Source organism: Crassostrea angulata, chromosome 10, assembly GCF_025612915.1.
Source record: "Crassostrea angulata isolate pt1a10 chromosome 10, ASM2561291v2, whole genome shotgun sequence".
NCBI classification, from domain to species: Eukaryota; Metazoa; Mollusca; class Bivalvia; order Ostreida; family Ostreidae; genus Magallana; species Magallana angulata.
Genome location: NC_069120.1, coordinates 361,968 through 375,161, shown reverse-complemented (window position 1 = coordinate 375,161; position 13,194 = coordinate 361,968). Strand labels below are relative to the sequence as shown.

The 13,194-nt window shown below is 34.3% G+C and overlaps 2 protein-coding genes across 2 annotated transcripts; one reads left to right on the top strand and one right to left on the bottom strand.

Moving 5' to 3' along the window:
- Positions 1-1,160: 1,160 nt before the first annotated feature.
- On the top strand, positions 1,161-4,581 carry LOC128164663 (vesicular, overexpressed in cancer, prosurvival protein 1-like). The gene is made up of 5 exons (XM_052828625.1): positions 1,161-1,306; positions 2,561-2,606; positions 3,819-3,884; positions 3,974-4,182; positions 4,270-4,581. The coding sequence occupies exons 1-5, from the start codon at positions 1,238-1,240 to the stop codon at positions 4,288-4,290; spliced, it is 411 nt and encodes a 136-aa protein (XP_052684585.1). The 5' UTR covers positions 1,161-1,237; the 3' UTR covers positions 4,291-4,581.
- Positions 4,582-5,845: 1,264 nt separating this feature from the next.
- On the bottom strand, positions 5,846-12,213 carry LOC128164658 (guanine nucleotide-binding protein subunit beta-2-like 1). The gene is made up of 7 exons (XM_052828613.1): positions 12,001-12,213; positions 11,399-11,570; positions 10,729-10,876; positions 10,373-10,468; positions 9,935-10,045; positions 9,493-9,633; positions 5,846-6,112 (listed from the first exon to the last, which is right to left on the bottom strand). The coding sequence occupies exons 1-7, from the start codon at positions 12,107-12,109 to the stop codon at positions 5,936-5,938; spliced, it is 954 nt and encodes a 317-aa protein (XP_052684573.1). The 5' UTR covers positions 12,110-12,213; the 3' UTR covers positions 5,846-5,935.
- Between the last annotated feature and the right edge of the window lie 981 nt (positions 12,214-13,194).

Sequence of the window (13,194 nt, the reverse complement as noted above, 5' to 3'; positions counted from 1 at the left end):
GAAACAGTTAGTTTTCTCGTACGATAAAAGTACTCATAAATCTATCTGCACAATGAAGAACTGATTATTTCAAGTAATCACATTCTAGCGATATACCCTTTTTCTTTGCTTTATTTATGTACTTTTTCAAATAGATTATTTTTATATGTACTACTAGTATACAAATGCAAAAATTAAAAAAAGAAATTGCAAGTGGAGAAAGGATGATATTTCTTACTACATGTCAGCGGTTCCCTTTTCAAACGATAAAGTAAAGAAATCTACAATGATTTTGATAATTTACAAATAAAAGCTAGTGAATGTTTTGTTGAAGTTATCAAAACACGTATCTCTATTGAACACGTGTTTACATATGTTATAAATAGTTAATTTGATCAGATTAAGTATTTATAGAATACTTTTTATACAAATATTCTCGTAAGGCAAAACTTTGCTCCAGTTTAAAGTTTCAGTAATTGTCTGGCCGTATGCATCTTTTACAAATGGACCAAAAATACAAACATCTCTTGAACTGCATACTTTGTTTAGGCAAACATCTGGCCAAAGCTGTTGTTGAAAGATAAAGAACAATAGATGTCAGGTTTTACATGCTGTTTCGTACAAATTGTACACACACTATACAGAACAATGCCTTTATAAAGGAGGCTGGGTGGTCAACACATTTACCACCTGGTCTGCCTTAGTTTTCAGGTATTACGGATTCGACCATACACTACTATTTAGTGAAGAGAAAAAATATTTTAGCTTTACTATTTGAACATTTCCTATATCTTTATACAAAGCTTCACGTTCAATAGGAGACAAGTAAGCCTAAAAACTTTCCTAAAGCAGTGAAGGGTGGGTCAGACTAGGGTGTTGTAACATGTAATGGAGTTATCTTCCTTTGCTTGTTTATTTTTAGTAATTAATCATTAAACATGTTATTAAAAAGTTGTATGATTAACAAAAATAAGGTTATTAAAAAGTTGTATGATTAACAGAGTTATACAAGTAATTTATATTTTGTATTAATAGTAATTTAAATTACTAAAAATGAACAAGTCCATTATGAACAAGCAAGGAAGATAACTAACTCCATTACCTGTTACAACACCTTCAGTCCGACCTACCCTCCGCCGCTTTCGGAAAGTTTCCGTTGTGTAACAGCTTCCTGGTTGTCATCGTATCGCCGGTGTGTACATTCATTGTCACATGACTTGCGTTCATAGACAGATTAACAACAAACACACAGGACAAGATGGGGGTAGTCTCGTGGTGCCTGCGTACTGTGTTTCTGGTCCTGTCTCTCGTTTGTGAGTTCGTAACAGTAAGTTTTTGCTATTTGAAAGTGTCTATTAATTTTGATTTAATATTTACAATGTATGTTATAATTTTATAATATATCTATTGATATTCATTAATATCTTTAAAGAAGGACACACACATAATACCTGTTTCACAAGGCCTTAAAATAGTCCTACATGTATATCAGTATATAGCTTGTCAGCGCATAGATGTAATGCAGGGTGCAAGTTTAACTTCATGAGGGTGGGATACTAGTATCTCTGTTGAAAGTCTCTTTATACTAGTATTTAAAAATATTTTATTGATATCTAGATCTTAGTAGGATCAGACTTCGTACAAGCTTTAAGTAACTTAGATCTAATTCTTTAATACAAACTGAAAATCAAGTAGTGGAAATCTTGTACAAGATAAATTTATACTGATAGAAAACAATTTTGTTGGTATTCTCGGAATTGTGTTTATATGAGATAAAGGAAAAAAATAACAGGTTATCTTAGATTTACTGTAAATACAATTCACATTCACACCTACACTGGCACGATCACACAGACATACAGACAAATGAATAGAGTTTTAATGATTCAAACCGATTTAAAAATTTGTACATGTACTAAAAATGCAGTACATGAAATTATTGTTCCTCGAAAGTAGCTTGGGAAGGATGGGGTAGAAATTTTTAACCTGAGCTGTAATTTCAACTCTTAGTATGTGGGTAGATAAATTTGTTTGTAATGCATGTTCCCTACATAAACAAAATGTGGAATCCCGCGGAAATATTTCACTCGTGATTATAGATAATGAATGATAAATATATGAAAAAAATGATCTTCCTAATCAACGTGTTACTATCAGAAGGAATGTGAAACAAATTTGTTCAAAGAATTTGGAACGTTATAACTTGTATTGTAAATAATAATAAACACTACATGAGGAAAATAAAAATAAAATTTGTTTGCTCATTTTCTGAAAGGGGCATGGTCACAATTTTGGTCAAATTTTATTTTTCTGTTTTTATTATTTACAATGCTTAAGAAATGCATTTCTAATGATCAAATGAAATTTGGGTGCCAGTCGTTGAGTTTTAAGCAAGATACAGGGTACACAATTCTTCGTCATGTAAACAAGGAAAATGACCCTAAAATATGAGTAAGGTTTTTGTCGCATTGATATAGCTGCCTTTTTACCAGCAAGAAACACCAAAGAAAGCTTTTTCTGTTTAAAAACATCCTACTTTTTTTTAAAAAGATAGCATTTCACTGTATGACTTTTTTTTCAGGGTACGTACTGTCACAACGCCTTTTCCGGACTTCAATATCATTGCGGTAAGTCTAAAACGACAATGATTGTTACGTTCATAACCCGCATGAATCATCAAAAAAGCATTTTATTAAGGAATAAGGAATCATTCTTTGAGTATTATGAGGTGATAATTTCGATCGAGGCGTAGTCAAATCCAATAAAGCCCGAAATGGTTTATGATAGATTTGACCACGCTCAGACCAAAATTATCCCCTCATAATATTCAAAGAATGATTCCTTATTACTTATATTTATACTATTCCCAATTTGTACACTTTAAAAAACATTTTTTTAAAACCATTTTTTTTTTATGTAGCACACGCTACATGTTAGGTATTACTACGCGGCGTAGCCAATACCGTATTTCGGTAATGCAATAAGACACGCCCATTTATGTCACACGTGTTCTATGAAGTGATCGGGTTTTAGGGTTAAAAATTGATTCGTAATGTTATCAAAGACAAAGACAGTTCAAAATGTAAATATTTTGTTTTTACATCTTTATTTCAACAAATTAAAAAATTGATTGTAAAAGAATATTATTATTAAGTAAAATTCACTAAATTACTGTTAATTTAATGTACATCAGTACGTTAGCTAAAAGAAACAGCCAAATTGACTCCTATGGGAATTTGAGTCTGACATCTTCATGATTATTTCGAGTAGTCCGTGATTTTTGTTTTGTCTCTGATGGTTTCGACCAATCGATGAACGGGCATGAATATTTCAGTTCTGTTAGTTTGTATTTTTCTTTTTTTGCAATGCCGCCACATTCATATCCCGCATGAATCATCACAGAAAGCGTTTTGTTGTTTAAGGTTGAATAACACACCTGGAAAAAGTCACTCGAATTAACAGTAAATTATCTGATTATGAAAGATATCGTGATAAATAAACTGTACATATGTCAAATAAGCGAAAAATTTGCAGTTTGGGGATAAAAAATGAATTTCTATAAAATTCAATTCAGTAAGTAACAGCAAAAGCCCCCAATGAATTCGAACTCGGGATGTACAGATCACAAGCCCAACACTTTAACCGCCCGGCTATGAAGTAAGGTACATATTGCCTTCGATAAAGTCCTTTTAATATAACGAAATGTCGTTTCGATCAGAGGTCAGCCATTTTGTGACGATGTGTTATTCCACCTTAAATAACAGTTGCACAACTGCACTCTTACAAACATTGTTAACTATTTTAATTTTTTCTGAATTTACTCGTTGTTGTGGTTACAGGAGATGACTATGAGTGCTGCCATCTTGACGAGTGCTGTTACACTCACTACGTCTATCGGCTATGGTGTAAGTAACCCCCCCCCCCGGGTCGGAATACATCCAATGACGTCATCACATGAGTGATGATCAATATAGCGTCATTATTTTTATTTCAGGGTTTTGGTTTATCTTGTTAATTATATTCTCTCTGATTGGGTGTTGCATCACTGCAATGCGCAAGCGTAGAAACCGGTTACAATACACCCAGGTTGCTCAGCCAGTTTATGGAACAACAACAACACACCCACCACCAGGCGGTGCCTACCAGTATCCGCAGCCAGCACTAAGTGCCCCAGTCAATCCACCCCCATATACACAACCACAGGTAGGAACAATGTCAAATAATCAATGAAATTTATGAATGGTTCTACAAATAAATACTCTATATTGTGTGTGTATGTTTATTTCACAGAAACCACCGACTTACCAGTAGTGGAATCCAAAGCATTTGGCGGTCATACCAGAGCTTTACTGCAGTCGCCATTTGCAGCAAATTCTCATAAATCAAGTACTAATTACCTGGAAACTAAAGCTGCATCTTTCAAAGAGGATTTGTGTTGGACACATGTGGAGGATCGTAAAGACATGGTTGTTTGTGCTTGCTTACATGGTGCATTGAATACAATAAAAGTGATTTGTACATTAGTTTGGAAAACAAAATGCTCTAACAAGTCAATGTCATGCTAACTTTTATTTAGTAATAAACACCATTTTCTATTCTTCAGATATCATCTTAATTCTAAATGTTTGTTTTGACAATTGACAACCGTTAATCTCCATTGATAAAACACGCCCAACCTTTATTTAGAGATATCTAACGCCTTACACGCCCGACCTTTATTTTAGGATAACAAACGCCCTACACGCCTGTCCTTTATTTGGAGATATCTAACGCCTTACACACCTGTCTTTTAGTTGGAGATATCTAACGCCTTACAAACCCCTCCTTTATTGGAAGATATACATGTATAACGCCTTAAATGCCTGTCCTTTATTTGAAGATATATAACGCCTTAAATGCCTGTCCTCTATTTGAAGATATATAACGCCTTAAATGCATGTCCTTTATTTGAAGATATATAACGCCTTAAATGTATGTCCTCTATTTGAAGATATATAACGCCTTAAATGTATGTCCTCTATTTGAAGATATATAACGCCTTAAATGTATGTCCTCTATTTGAAGATATATAACGCCTTAAATGCCTGTCCTCTATTTGAAGATATATAACGCCTTAAATGCATGTCCTTTATTTGAAGATATATAACGCCTTAAATGCATGTCCTTTATTTGAAGATATATAACGCCTTAAATGTATGTCCTCTATTTGAAGATATATAACGCCTTAAATGCCTGTCCTCTATTTTGAGACACCAAACGCCCTACACGCCTGTCCTTTATTTTGAGATATCAAACGCCTTACATGCTCATTACCGTGTATCAATATATGCAACGAATATCATGACTTTAATGTATTTAATCAGTTTTTAGAGAGAAATAATAGGAAGACCTTTTCCTGCTTTTAAAATGTCATGGTCTTTTTTGACATGCTGGATAATGATAATTCATCCATACAACCACCTATAATCTTATAAATCTAAAATTGAGGATGAATACAGCAAAATGAAAACAAGGGCAAAAATTAGTTTACAGTATTCTTAGCTGTGTGCATTCTCAGTCATTCTTTGGAAAACAATACTTCTAGTTCGAAAAAAATTTGTTAACATTGAGCCATTACTTAGAAATGCAAGCAGGAGGTCAATTTCCCAAAGGGCAAAACCCTTTGTTGAAGGTAACTTTACCTGTTTAGCATTTGAAGAGATTAAAAAAACATAAAAGTAGGTCTACCAACTGATTGGTAATCACACAAAACCAATTAACATGGTTATCTTGCCAATAATTGAACCAATATTTTACATGTATCAGTTCTGAACTTATCTTACCAGTCACAAGACCATTTTAATTGAACAAAACACGTAAAACCTGGTTCAACTCTGAGATTTTATTCACTTTTTTTCGAGGAGCCAGGACTCCTCCTTAAATATCCTCAGTTTTAGCACTAGAGTCACTTGGCAGTCTAGCGTGCTGCCATGGAAACCTGCCAGACACGGATCAGGTTGTCAGTGTATCCAGCAAACAGTGTCTGTCCGTCGGCGGACCAGGCCAGAGAGATGCATTGTGGGGCCTGAGCCTTGGAGTTTGTGGAGAGCACTTCCTGTCTGAGCTCATCCACTACAATCTTGCCTTCCAGATCCTGCAAAAAAAGAACAATTATCAGACTGGAGCAAACTGGTTTATGATGAGGACAAGAGTATCTAGGGATAGGGTAACATTTACACGACAATGTGGCATCATCATAATTGGAGGGTGTTAATTTCATGAGCCATCATACAGATTTGTAATCATCAATGCCACAAGTCGCTATTGTTACAATCATACATTTTGGAACTACTGACGATAATTTTGTTAAAACTGGTGGTAATACATGTACATCTTGATGGACCGTCTTCTAATTAACTTTTGAACCTACATCAACATGTCCAGAAATGTATATAAATGGTGCACAACAATATGACTTTCTTAAATTGTGACTTATTTACTAAAGAAAAAACTTTAACAGACATACATTCCGAACAAATTTAGAGATACTTTTTATACTAAACTCAGTTTAAAGTGTTGAGATATTTCTGACCCTTAACCTCAATCATGGTTATGACAGATTAGATCTCTACAACAACGGTAAGATAAAGGGAAACTGTCCTCATACCAGAGATTTTTTTCACTGTAATTCAATAGCTAATACATGTCAGTAATGTAATCACTGGACAGACATTCTCCCTAGCAGTAGAGTGGTGGTTCAATTTCTAGTGATACTTTGTACAGATTGTAACTTACTCATTCACAGAAGCAGTAACTCAGGAAAGTCTTACAAACGTATCACGAATTTTATAGATTATTGCATTACATAACATTAGTGTCCCCTGAAAAATCTTGTACAACTACAATATCTCGCAAAGATCAACCATTAAGGGGTGGGGGGGGGGGGGGGTGCTGAAATTTTTTTTATTGGAGTATGACAATTTTGATGAGTCGGTCAGAGTACATAAAATCAATTTTTAATTTTGGTCAAGGCACCATCAGAATTGCAGGACATTTCTTTCAGTATTCATCAATCATGTCGTTTTTGTCGTCATTGGTGCCCGGACTACATGTACAATATACAATATGACCCAATGAAAGAAATAGAATTTCTTAAATAATGTTGAGAATCTGTAAATGTGCATTTAGCACACTCAAAATTTTTTAACCTCCTCAACTGATCAGCTTAAGTATAAATCCACTTTAAGGAGTGTTTAATTATCTTTGCCTGACAATACCAATTCCAGAGGTCAGTTGAGCAAATATTAATGTATCATTATCACATAGGGCTACTTAATAAACAAAACCAAAAGTATATTGGTTATGCAATTCTCATCCTTATTATGGCAGCAACATTTACAGTCAAATTTTGTTATTTCTTTAATCTGTTTAACTGTAAATATGTATTTGTGCATTTATGGCAATAATTGGTCAAGTGAACACTGATAATTAAGTAGAACATGAAAATTATAGGCAAAAGAGTATAAAGAAAAAAAAACCTACATCAGAAGTCAATAGAGAAAACTGTCCTCATCAGTAGATATTTGTTTCACTGTAATTCAATAGCTAATACATGTCAGTAATGTAATCACTGGACAGGTTTTCTCTGGTTTATACTGAGTAGTGTTTGAGAGACAACAAAACAGGAGGAGACAATGCCATCACCCCCCCCCAATCAAATTACAATGAAGATTGTTTGTGTGAACATGATTTTACCCTAATCACACACCCAATTTATTCTACAATTACATGTACCATACTTTAACAATATGCTGCATGAAAATAAGGCAACATTTAAAAATCAATTACCGGTATGTGATATTAGCTCATCCATAACTTTTCTCTTTTAAATCTTAAATTGTTTGTGTACCTAAGAACCCATTGTTTTTTTATTTGTGAGGCCCCTTTGCTTTTATTTTTGGGATCATGTCCACTGGTTGTAAGAATATATGTTGCATTCTTTTTGTAATCAAATAAATTGAGGATTTTTGAAAGCTGGGTTTAGGTTTAGGCACCATCAGAATTGCAGGACATTTCTTTCAGTGTTCATCAATCATGTCGTTTTTGTCGTCATTGGTGCCTCAACCTTCTAATTACGCTATCTCTTAACATGACACACCAATCACACAAACCCCCTCTTCACTGTAAATCCCCCTCTTCACTGTAAATCCCTCTTTACTGTAAATCTCTCTCTTTACTGTAAATCCCTCTTCACTGAATTAAATGTTCACCAAATGTTGCTCCTTTCCTTCAAGCAATTTTATTGTTCTGAATCATTTTGTTAAAACAAGTGATTAATGAAGGAACAGATATTCCACTGTACTACAATGTTTTACATTTGTGTTCATCAAATTTGATACGGTAGGTAAGCAATTTTAACTTCATAAAAGAATTGTTCAAATTTGATGTCAGAAAGTTTAATGTGTAAATGATCAAAATTTATAGAATGGAGAAGAGCTTGACATCTTAACGATCATATTCATGAATAATACTTGTGTATTTAGATTCCCATATTTAATGCTTTAAGTAATTTTTAAATACAATTTTTTAGTAAAAATTCCCAAATGTGAAAAGTTTAATGTCTGATATCTGAAGTTAAGCAGCAAAGTCATCTCTAACATAAAATAAAAACATGTAGGATAAATAAAACGTAAAAAAAAAAATTCTGATCATTTAAAATCATTCTCATTATTTTCTAGCAGGAAACAACTGGTGTGAACAGAATAACTTACAAGTGAAATTGCCATTTACGCAATAGTGGAAATCTAACCCATGCACAGTTGTATTATTTGTTGTATATATTTATATCTAAACACTTTGCCTTGCAGACAAAGATCCTTTGTTTATAAATGTTGTCCAGATTAACAGACCTTCACCTTGAATATCAGATATATGAGATAAAGATCAACAAATTCAATGACACCATCAGAATTGCAGGACATTTCTATCAGAGTTCATCAATCATGTCACTTTGTAATCACTGATGCCAGGAATAGTTTGGATCCATTCACTCATGCCAATATATATGTCTCCTACACTTATGATATCATAAGAATGTGTACAAATGCTCAATTAATTTTTTTTAAAACATCAACTACAGGCCATACCAACTTAAGTTCTTGTTTGTCGGACATCTGATGAAACAATTTAAAAGCAGGCACGAAATATAATAATAAAGTTACCATTTTTTGTAGGCAAATTTTTTAGGTGGTACATAAATAAATTTAAGCGGGCAATTATATCATTTTTTTTTTTTGTAATTTTTTCTTGTTCATAAACCAAAATGATTTAAATACGAAAATAGAGCAGATAAAAAACAGAACTTCCTGAATGCAGAAAATTCAAAATAATATTATAAGTGTATTTGTATATTTTTCTTGAAATACGAGCACGCTGGTTCGACAAACACAAAATTAAATTGGTGTGGCCTTGTAAATGTTCTTTGAGTTTATAAACATAGATATGTAGAGTTGTAGTATTGGAATGGACAATTACCCAGATTTTGATGCTAGGTCCTGTGGCGGCACACAGCCAGTATCTGTTGGGGCTGAAGCACAGTGAGTTGATGACGTCCCCACCATCTAGTGTGTACAGGTGCTTGCCTTCATTCAGGTCCCAGAGCATGGCCTGTCCATCCTGTTCAATGTAACATCCAATGTTAAACACCAATAACGTATAAATACCAGTGCTGAATAAAAACCAGAGCAGTATCAAATTGATACCTATGTACATGCATACCTGCTGAATGTGTACAATGAGACAGAACATCTAATCATGCATATACAGTTTTAATGTCCCACAAAAATGTTTTTAAATTTCGTAAGTCTGCCCCACTAGTTAGCTCATCGGGACTGACTTGTTTATATTTCTGTGCCGCGCTGGTTAGCTAGTGACTCTTATATAATTCTGTAAGTTTGTACCTGACTCGTTAGCTTACCTTGCCACCAGAAGCACACAGGGAGCCGTCGGGAGAGACAGTGACACAGTTCAGGTAACCAGAGTGTCCAATGTGGTTTGTCTTTAGTTTGCAGTTGGTCAAGTTCCACACCTTGAATCAGAATAACATTTACACTCCTTTAATCAGAATAACTTTTACACACCTTTCACCAGAATATTTTTACACTGATTTAAATAACATTCCCACACTTTTGGTCTGAATAACATTTACTCCAAAACTTCTTAAAATTCAGAGTAAAGTTTACAAAAACACTGTAGCCATAATTTCTTTTCTTAAAGCAAAGCAATCTTATTATAATGTATCTGGCAAAAGTATTTCTACAGAAAATACTTGGATGTGTACACTACTTGCTTTGTCACAAGTAGACACCAAAATGAAAATGTACAGAATAAAAGTTGGCTTAAAGTTAGACCACACCTTGACCATCTTGTCCCACCCACACGACACGATGATTGGGTTGGCTGTGTTGGGAGAAAATCGCACACATGAGGCCCAGTCGGTGTGACCCTCATCCTGAAAAAGTTTGGATACAAAAGCTCAATTTCTTAGGATCTTTGATGAAATATAAATCACTAGACTTCAGTGAAAATTTCATCATGAGTTTTTTGTGTAGACTGGATAAAAATCTTAAAGCTATAGAAATAAAAAATATAGCCTTCACAGTCAACAGTTACAAAGCTTGTTAATCCATAAATAAACCAGTTCAATGTCCTTCATTGAAATCCCAGTAATTTTTCCGAACTGCACACAACCACTGTGTAGGTGTAACAAACCTGAATTGTGTATTTACAGACTCCAAGAGTGTTCCACAGTTTGATGGATTTGTCTCTGGATCCAGACACAATCTGTCGGTTGTCGGCTGAGAAAGCCACACTCATCACATCTTTCTCGTGATCACAGAAGAGACGAGTGGTTGTTCCACTAAAAATCACAGAAAATCCGTCAGCTGTAATCTAATGATAACTATCTAAATCAAAAGGGACTGAATCCCCCTCTTACAATTCATGTCTACTGGACATTTGTTAATAGTGATTTGATTAAACCCTATAAAAATATCTGTTTGTCTTGAATACATATACATACCCTATCCTTCACACAATATTGAAATCTGGTATCATTTTGAATTTTAACATATGCATAGAAATAGCTAGAAGCACTTTTCTTAAATTGATCTTCATTACATGCATCCAAGAAAATTAGAGAGACTCCCTCTCTCACAAGTGGAATGAAAATTATGAATACTGATGAAAAATTTAAAAAAAATCTCCAGTTCATAACATTGTCACTCAGTGAACATACAAGAGACTGGGTTTCAGACAATTGTTGCAAGCATGCATGACAAGAGGTGGGAGATTTTGTGACTTTTGAAGTTCCGATCATCTCAGCAAGTACATTTGATGATGTTCACTATTCTATGAGGGCCAAGTCAACAAAATTACTTACGCACTCAAGTCCCACAGTCTCAGAGTCTTGTCCCAGGATCCAGACAGAGCGAACTGGCCATCGGATGACATGACGACATCAGATACAAAGTGACCGTGTCCTTTCAAACATTTAAATGGAAGTCCATAGTTTGCGTCATCCCTGGTCAACTTCCACATAATAAGAGTTTTATCTACAAAACAATAGTCAAGCATTAAAAGGATGAATGATTTCATGATAAACTGCTGAGCAACTATTGAAATTAGCATCAAACTGAAACTAGAGGAAATTCGAACTAACAAATTATACAGTCATTTCAAAGATCTTTTACGCAAACACAACGCCAGAAATAGCATGGTCATGACAACTGACTATTGTTCCAGAAATTTAGATATATAATAAATAGAAAAAGTATACGTGATCATGAATGTCATGAAACGTTTGTGCAACATTTGTAGGTCTACTTTCGTCGATTAGTTTCGTGTAACGCTCATTTTCACCATTTCCCTCAATGTAGTAATGTGTGTCAATAATTTGACTTTCATTTATTAACAAACGGTGCAAATATAAACTGTCAATGAAATAAATTGCGACAAGAATAACGGTGCCATGACAATATTTACCCCTAGATGCCGACAAAACCATGTCTGGATACTGAGGAGTTGTGGCAATCTGGGTAACCCATCCTCCGTGACCCTGCAGGGTCCCTCTCAGAGTCATCTGCTCTGCCATCTTCGATTTTTTGTGGTTTAAACGTCTTGATCAAGACAGATTTTTGGCCTGTATTTACAATACGGCCGTGTTCATGGAGGATAAACCGGAAAAGGAAGTTGCAAAGAATGATTCAACTAAACACCCTCAAAATAGGCATTTCTCTTAATCGACGATAACTATTGCCAAGTGAATAATTATATAATATCGGCTCTAAAAAATTTAACTGTTGGTTTTAAATTATGTATTTGTATTTCAGTGATTGTTTCTATGATAAGGTTGATTACAGGATATCAAATTAGATAATAATCATCTTCGCTAGCCAAGGGTTACGATCCACACTACTCATCCCCTTTGCAAAGAGGGTGAGACATAAATTAACTTACACTAGTCAATTTTTAATTCCTCCCAAGTTTCAAATGTAAATGAAAATAGAATCGTGTAACGCATTTTTTTTTTAAATCATTATTTTGCTTTCAAAATATAAATTATATCGCGGCGAAATGTTTGTTTTTATTTGCGAAGTTATATGGTACATTCGCGAAACTTTTGCGAGTGTACATTATGTAGATGTATTTCTTGGTAAAAATTATTTCGTCAAGTTACAAAAATGAGCTCAATTGGTAATTTCAGTAACATCACATATAAAGTCTATAACCATTCTGAACAAAATTAATCCAGAAATAAACTAAGGAAACTTTCTAGACTTTCTTTACATTATTAAGATATTGACTCCGGGAGACATCAAGGTACCATGCAAGATATATTAGGTGAAATTGCCGCACTATCCAATTTATGGGAAAAAATTATACATAAACGAACATGCGCAGAACGAGACGGGGTTTCGGGGGGGGGGGGGGTGGACAATTCAAATTTCTTAATTAAATATTGGCCTCGACCCCCCCCCCCTTCCGAAAACAAAATAATTCCTCGGACCCTTACCCTTGCATGGGGAATATTTGTAGATTCGCATATGGCGAGTACTTTTAAAGCATTAATTGAAATCACTTCATTTATTGTGTACTCAATATATAATTATCTTCATATTGATCGGTCTCGGTAGATTTATTGATTTAATTGTTCCTTTCACACGTAATAATTAAAGT